Raw genomic sequence first — 8403 nt, 5'->3', positions numbered from 1 at the left:
GGGGAGGTGGGCGCTCGGGGACGGTGGCGGCCTCACAGCGCTTCCGTTCGGTTACTCGCGAGGGTTTGTTAACCGGCACCGGTCCCCCTTCCCCCCGGCAGCAGGAGGGCACCTGGACCGCGCCGCGGGGAGCGGCCCAGTCACGGCGGCCTTCCGCTTCCTGCCGTCTCCTTCCTTTCTGAGGCAGTCAGCCTCCCGGCCCGGCGGGGCTCTGGGCTGCCTGCAGAGCACAACGGGCCTCAGGGATCCCCAGGATCCCACCCGGAGTCCTCTCCTCCGGCAGGCGAGCGCCCTGGGCAGCCGGCCGCAGTCTCCCTTAAGTCTTGGGAAAGAAGACTGAACTTCCCGAGGGCACGCTATTGGCCTCGGTCAGATCCGGAGAAATACGAATTGAGAAATTAGCCTTTGACTAATCATTCAAAGTAATGATCCCAGACAGGGACGTAAATTTAGCTGACGTATGTAACCTTTCATCTGATAAGTTGAAAACACAATGATAGATTTTTCCTTCCTGTAAGTGATGCATAAACTTGCATAAACACATGAATTTGCATAATACTGTATGATAAAAGTTTTCTTCTGAAGCCCATTGTGATGTGTATTTCATACTAAACCTTTCTAGAGGGATTTCTGTTTGCCCCCAGCCTTTCTACTGGGTGGTTTTCCTTCCTCTGTAGTAGTTAACCCTTCATGTGTGGGTTCGCTCATTCATTCCCCACTAACACAGGTGTATTCCAAATAGATATACTAATGTAATCTGTATGTTCACTGTCTTTTTATAGTTCTGTGAAGAAGACAGTGGTACGTAATAATCTTATTATTATCCATGCGGGTCCAGTCTATACTTGAGTCCTCTGTAAGGTCTGCCCCGGGTGCCTCCTTCCTTTCTGCTCCCTCTCCTGTCCTTTGGTGGGAGCTCTGTGGTGCCTAGGAGCTGGCGTTAAAGCAGCAACTTCAGGAACACCAAATACCAGCAATATCAGTCAGCCCAAGGCCTCTACATGTGGCCAGAGCAGACCACAGACTCAATTTTCGGTGACAGAGATGGTTTTTGTCACAGTGCTACACTCAATGACCCAGATAATCCATTTTCTCTGCCCTGTCATGGCTCTGATGTAGTAACTGCCTTTAGATAGCTCAATGTGCTTCCTGTAGAAGACACAAAAAATACAGTGGGTTTAGTTGGAGGCCAAGAGCCTCTTACTGAAGTACTCCAAAACTACGCGCACCATCCTTTCTGCCATCATATGCCATCATGTGTTGCAAGTGCATCTGCCTGGGTCCCTGACCCACGATCCAAGGCACATGTCTGCTCCTGTCCCATGTGTGTACTTGTTTTCACATGATGTGCCTGCTATGCAGCCACGTGATGGGGAGGAACGGTAGGGAGTTGGGGTGGGGACCTGCAAGGAGCAGGCTGAGAGTGGATACATTTTTCGTACATGTTCGATGCTGTTGACACAGATGTATAGCAAACATCCTTGATAATATTTCCGCATTTGTTTAGCCAGGAATCAGCAGCCATCCTGTCCTGCTGTGGGCGTTATTGAAATGACCCTCAGGTGCTATTTCCAATTCTAACACTCTGTTTCCCCTTAGGTTCCTTAAAAACATTTTGTGCGTTGTTTTAATAGCAGTCAAGGCAGAAGGCACGTCAAACATGAAATAAAATTTGTTTTGAACAGCTCCATGGGGGTTATCCTACCTGATAAAATAAGTGCAGGGAAAATATTGGTGGTGGGTCTTATGCACTGAGTACTTGCTGAAATGATAAACTGCAGTCCAAGCAAAACAATCTGCAAACAACAGAAAGAATGATCTGTTATTTACCTAATAGCAGGCATTCTAGACCGAAATACAATTCATTCAAGTTTCACACCTTATATTTTTGTGTTTTGATGTGACATTTATGTAAAGCACATTGTTACTTAACTATTCACCTGTATCTTCTGCTCAATCCTTTTCCTGTACCCTATGAAAACCAGTTTTTCTTTGTCCACCCATCTGTTCACCTGTTCCATAAGTCATACCAATCCTTTTTGGCCATTTGTTTCCTTTTGACCCATTTTTCAAGCAGTAGCCATACGTTTTCTCCTGTTTCTTTTCGCATATGTTAAAATAATCACCCCCTGCAAATGTGCTGCGTGCCAGTATACTCTCTCAAACCTGTTCCTAAATTAGATAAAACTCAGTAATTTCCAGTTAGTTGGTATGTTATGATGATTACTTCCTGCGTTGATCTCAATTATTTTTATTTTGTTTTCCTCCTCCTGCCAGCTGTGTCCACCTGTGAGCTCTTATTGCTTAGTCTGCAGATTCATAGCAACTGCAGCTTTCTTACTTGCTATGTGTGCCTACAGAACCTAGGGGAATAATGGTGCAGTCTCCAAATGCTACAGCTGTGCAAATAGCGGATGACAGAGGCACAGATTTCCTGGTGGAATCCCTCCTGATTAGACCTGACATACCATAATCTTCTACGTCTTCTAGTTTTATTTTTTCAGTTAGTTTTTCATGTCCAGAAGGTTTGTAGATCCTTATTGCTTGGGATCACACCAGCCTCTCTGTAACTGTAGGTGCAACATTTGATAGCTCCTAGTCTGGTAAAAAAAGATTGTTTTCATAATAGTTTGCATGTATTTTAATGGCTGTCTTACTCGATTTCTAAATTCCCTTGGAAATCTTGTCTGAAGAGAAGCTAGTCTTAGAAGCTTGTCCCTGCCTAGCAGTTTGTTCAGACATCTTCTCTGCTGGTGTCTTAATCACTATCATTATTTTGATTATCTGGGGAAAATTGCTCTGAGATAAATTTATGTATTATGATCTTATGCAGGTAAATTATGCAAGTTTTTTGCAACATGTATTTCTTCATGATGCTTTCTGTCCTGAGGTCTGCAAACTAACCAGTTGTCTTGTAGGCTATTTCTAAGATACTTTAAAATTCTTTTTTATTTTTATATCTTTACCTGTCTCTTCTTCAAGTATTATTTAACATTCCTAGTTTTTCATTTTCCATTTTATCTCTTTAGGTTAGGCCCTTTTTTACTGGTGTCACTAAGATCAGATTTCTGATTGCTGAAAGATATCTTTTTCCTTGAATAATCTCTTATTTCTTGCTAATTAATACTTTTTCTTGCTAGTCTGCTTATTTTTTTTTATTTAAAGGTGTATTTTTTTTATAATCTAAGCTTCACTAGTTTCCATGCTGACTGTCATGCTTTTGTCTCATTTAAACTCCAAGGAAATTTTTGACTAGCTGTGTAACCTTGAAAGCCTCCTTAAAAAGTGGCAACTTGTACATGGTCTTCCTTTTAAGTTCTTCACCATAAGCGGTGGTGGCTGGAGGCTGGATGCTGACGGATAGCTCTTGTAGTCCAAATAGCACCTCAGAGATACCAATGAAGTGCTGTATTCTGAGAGACAAATCAGGGTGAAGTCACTGCCACCCACAACACAGATTAGCAAAATTTGAGAAAAGAGTTTGACGGGCTCCAATTTCTCAACATCAAACAGGATTGTAATAACAATCAGTTAGTGAAAATCACCAACATCTAAAAGGTTCCAAATATCACCAATGCTGTATAATTATCTCATTACATTTCATTACCTCTGATCATATTTAACGTTGTACATTCAGGACAATTTTCCTGAATGAGAGGCTCCTGATGTGACAAACAGAGAGAGAAAACTTGTGATTCTCTTTTGTGGTCTTCTGTTCCCAGGGATTTTATCTCATGAGATTGCTTGGACTTGTTCAGAAGTGGTGCTCCTTGCCCATCCCATTATCTCCATTATAAACAGATATTCTGTACAACCGATCAACCCTGTTGTACAAGGCTGTACAACAACCTTGTTTTTGTTAACCATGGTCTGTAATTTCTCCAGCATTTAGTTCCATGATCTCAGATTTCTCATTTCCTAACTCAGCTCTACTTTCCACCCTATTTTATAACAGACGAAGACTTAAATTAGCGATATTCTTTGGACACGCTTTATGTATAAAAACTGGAAGTTCTTAGTTTTGTCTAGCTATTATCCATGCTCCTGATTTAAATAAATATTTAATAATTTGGGTAGTCTATTGTTCTTGTGGCATGTTTTGTAGGAAATGGTATAATCTATCAATTTGATATAGTTGTTCTTTTTTGCAAACAAACTTTTATGTCTACATTTAAATCCTCCCTCTTTTCACCTCTCTCTGCAGGGTGTTATTAGTAACTACACCAATTCCTGTGTCAAGAAAGTGACTAAAGTATATGTACATTCACTAAATGTAGCTTATGAACTCTGAAGTATTAGGAGATTAACAATAGTAACTCACATGGACAATTGCATCTTTATACCTGATCTCTCACTGACATTTAGGAGAGCAGAGATCTCCATTTAGGTACAGAAATTTATATATATGTTTATAATGCATACATTTATGCATAGGTACACATACATATATTAAAATGAATTTAATATTTCATATCCAGAAAGATGACTGAAAAGGAGAAAAGCTGCTGTCAAGTATATTAGTGAGCTTTTTTGGATCAAGGTAATAGGCAAAATGAGCCACAGCTAGAGACAAAGAGAAATGGAAATAATGAGGTCAAACTCTTCCTATAAATCTGCAGATCTTTCTGCATAGGCCTGTGGAAAAACACAACATGAAAATAACATGAGAGAAACAAGTAGAGACCTTTTATTAAGTTCTTCTGTTATTTAAGCCTTTGTGGCTGTAAGTTTGTTTTTTTTTTCTTTATTTAATTTCAGTAGTCAGATTGTTCTCTTTTTCTGAGCTAAGGCAAGAGGGACATTAGCCTGTGCAGTAAAAAAAAAAAAAAAAGAGTGCATATAATTCCAGTGTGCACAAACTGAATACAAAGAGCATAAATAGAAAAGCACCTCTGTCATCAGGGACATAAGGATTCAGAAACACACTATAATGCTGAATAAACAGGGCCAGAGGTTTCACATCTAGTCCAGCTCTTTCCAAAAGCTGTTGCTTTTGAAAGATAGAAAAGAAGGCTAATCTGTGGCCATTATCACAAGTTCTGCTACAGTTAATGAGTTTAAATTAGATTTAAAAACAAGTTGGGTGAACATATCCTTTGCTCTCCATATACTTTATTATAACTAGCATATTACATGACAGAAAACAAAGTTTTTCTTTTAATTTGTAAACACTGCTTTTCAGAATATACTTTAGGCCTATTTAAGACTTCTGGTGTGTAAGTTTTGAAAATCAGAATTTACCATTCACCATGTGCCAGAATGGCTATTAAATACCTCCAACATGATGTAGATACCAGGATATGGTGGTCTCATTTTTCATCTGGGGTGTGCAGACAAGAATGAATCAGCTGTACCATTCACTTTGCAATGCCAGGTTATACTTTCTTCCTTCTATTTACTATGTGCATCCCAAAGATGGATTTGAGAGGTGATTAACAGATACCAACAATAGCTTGTACTCTCTTTATTTCTCCTTAACGGGTTGATTTTGCTGCATAGACTTTTGTTTGGTATTATAAGGTGCAAGGTAAAACTCTCTGTTTATGTTAGAAGAGGTCCTTTGAAGAACTGCGTAAGGATCATCCTCATCTGTGTCAACTTTTAAGTTTATATGTCTTGGTGACTCTTTCATCTTTGTGGAACATTCAGTCCTGAATGTTCCTCGTAAAGGAAGAAAATGCTTTCAGTATGACTCTGCTTTGACTTGCTTGTTGTACTTCTTATAGAGGTAGTTACTGCAGATTTGTTTGTTACACTTTCACAGAATCACAGAATCACAGAATGGTCAGGGTTGGAAGGGACCTCTGGAGATCATCTAGTCCAACCCCCCTGCCAGAGCAGGGTCACCTGCAGCAGTTGCACAGGACAGCGTCCAGGCGGGTTTTGAATGTCTCCAGAGCGGGAGACTCCACAACCTCTCTGGGCAGCCTGTTCCAGTGCTCCACTACCCTTTAATTCATAACTGTATGTTTTGTGTGATCGGTAGGGTCAAAGCAACATTTTAGTGTGTTTTGATACTGTCCTGAAAGTCTGCAATAAGACAGGTATGTATTTGTAATGAACAAATTGGCTTTGATTCTCAGATTCCTCAAATGATGGGATTCCTGATACCCAGTAAAAACCTAGCTTGTTTTCAATGGGTGAAACAGATTTGTGGAGCAGTTTCTTACTTGATTGTCTGAAATTCTCACAGGATTCTGGGGGGAATATCTTCAGGATATTATACTACACATAGACTAGATTTAAAGCTTAAAGGGAAGCCTTAATTAGTTTTAAGCTCCCACATGACTTTATTGCAGGATTAGAGGTCTGAGTGCTCCTGTATTTTTTTGATAACTGTTATTTACATCAGCATGGCACTCACACAGAGCCACAGGCACAGCTTCGGAGACCCAGATAAGAAGTTGCCAGGAACTCCTTCTCCAGCATGCGGCCTCTTTTTATATCCAGTAATCTTTCACCAGCTTTTTACACATAGATCTCCTGCACATTTCTTCCCTTACACTGATGACTTTCTCCCCCTGACATTTTCATTTGCATTTTCCCTCCTCTCTTCTTTTTTCACTTTTCACATATTTATTTTTTTTCCTGTCCCTCCACCCGTCCCATTGTCTTCTCACCTGAGGAGGAAGGAGAACCAGGTTGCCTCCTCACCCGTTTCCTTTTTGTCATCTGTTTTTTCTGACTCCCCACCAGAAGAAGAAAGGGACCTGCAGATTTAGTAATTGCTGTCCACTGGAACCAGCAAAGCATGGTCTGCTGACAACTGGAGCAAGTAAGAGTCAGCCTGGAGAGAAAGCAAACACCAGTGGTTAGTAACAGCATGGAAGCTATTGCTTTTTGTTTGCACACACGTTTTAAATAAACCGCTGTTCACAGCGGCCATGGATTCATATCTGTTTGCTGAAACCAGACAGGGAATACATTCTAAACCACAAACGAGCTTTGGGTGGCTGCATTTCTGGATGCCTCCTGTGAGACACCTTAAGAAGGAACAGATCTTCAGAAGTTGGTGCTCAGGTCATTTAACCACTGATCCTGGCCTGCTGGTTGTAGTAGTGCACCCCAAATTTGAATCGTAACACGTCACTGATCACTTTCGCACATGAAAAAAAGCCTGCAGCTTGCTAGCAGCTACTTTAGATGCAAATAAACAGGAAAGGATCCTAATTTTACTTGTGGCTCCTTGTAGGTCATTCACCTTTTGCCCCAGCTGAGAGAGTCACGTGCAAACCTTTCTAGTGCTTTTTTAGATAACTTTATTCTTCACACGCAAAACTAAATTAGCTGTACATGTACTGCAGATTTCTACGTATAAACTTAGTCATATCCCCTACGTATAAATTTAGTCGTTCTACTTTTCCGCTGGCGCTGATCTCTCTTTTTCCCAAGCCCTTCCTGGGAGACAGCCTTCTGCACAGAGCTCATCCGAACTTTCTCCCAGCACTTTCTAGGAACCACCTGAACCTTTCCTAACTCAGTGTGATCATACATCAGGGTGAGCTGGCCCCATGGCTTCACCACCCGATAAAAATCACCCTGCAATTAAATTGTAACTTCAGGACAGCAACAGAAAAATATGTTTTCTGTGAGTTCAGAGTTCGATAGTTACAGATATTAAAACCCTTACAACTCCTTCAAATAATTTGTGCTACCTCTGGATTTTCTGTATCCATGTTCTTCTTCACGATGTCACACTCAGGGCAGCGGGAAAACAACACTGTCCATCCAAGTCTTGCTTTTATTGCTCTGTGATAGAACAGCAGCTATTTCTATGTTTGCTGAGAACACACACAAAAGAGGCTAGCAAGATTTTATGACATTTTTGTAGAACTGTAAAATAAATACAAGTGTTGAGGGTTTTTTTGTGTGATTTTTTTTTTGAGTGCCACTGTAATACAATATTCAGTTAAAAAACAAAAAGCATTTTATTTCATTTAATTTCATGTGGATCAATTAGTAATTGAATACTACAGATGCGAATATGCAGTGATGACTCAGCAGTGGAATTTGGGATAAATGTCAGTAACAGTTTGTAATGTATTATGTGGGCTTAGCTCTGCCTAATTCCACTAGGAACAATAGGACAGAAAGCCTTATCCTAAATTCTAAATAAAATAAAATATATACAGACCCAATTTTGGTTATTTTCATATAGTGACCTCAAAGCCATTTGTGGAAACATAGCGTCTATTAATTTTGTTTGAAAAGAGAAATCCAACATATTTATGAAAGTGATGTTTATTTTGTCAGATAACAGGAATGATACCATCTCTGTTTGTATCTAAACCCTCAAAGGGTCCCGCAGGAGCTGCCCAAGGACTGGTAACAGCTAGTGCTGATCTTAAGTCTTTATGCCCCCTTTCTCTTTGCACTGAACTTTCCAGTGCACCAGCTTTTCAG

General features: G+C 40.3%; 1 protein-coding gene across 1 annotated transcript in view; it reads right to left on the bottom strand.

The window, feature by feature from the left end:
* The window catches only part of BTAF1 (BTAF1 RNA polymerase II, B-TFIID transcription factor-associated, 170kDa), a 52514-nt gene extending 46085 nt beyond the window's left edge, over positions 1-6429 (bottom strand). Inside the window, 1 exon segment of the mRNA XM_009888786.1 lies at positions 6365-6429. Coding sequence (XP_009887088.1) covers positions 6365-6429 — 65 coding nt within the window.
* Between the last annotated feature and the right edge of the window lie 1974 nt (positions 6430-8403).

The sequence above is a fragment of the Charadrius vociferus genome, unplaced genomic scaffold (assembly GCF_000708025.1).
Source record: "Charadrius vociferus isolate BGI_N301 unplaced genomic scaffold, ASM70802v2 scaffold436, whole genome shotgun sequence".
Lineage (NCBI taxonomy): Eukaryota > Metazoa > Chordata > Aves > Charadriiformes > Charadriidae > Charadrius > Charadrius vociferus.
This window is presented reverse-complemented; position numbering and strand designations above follow the sequence as displayed.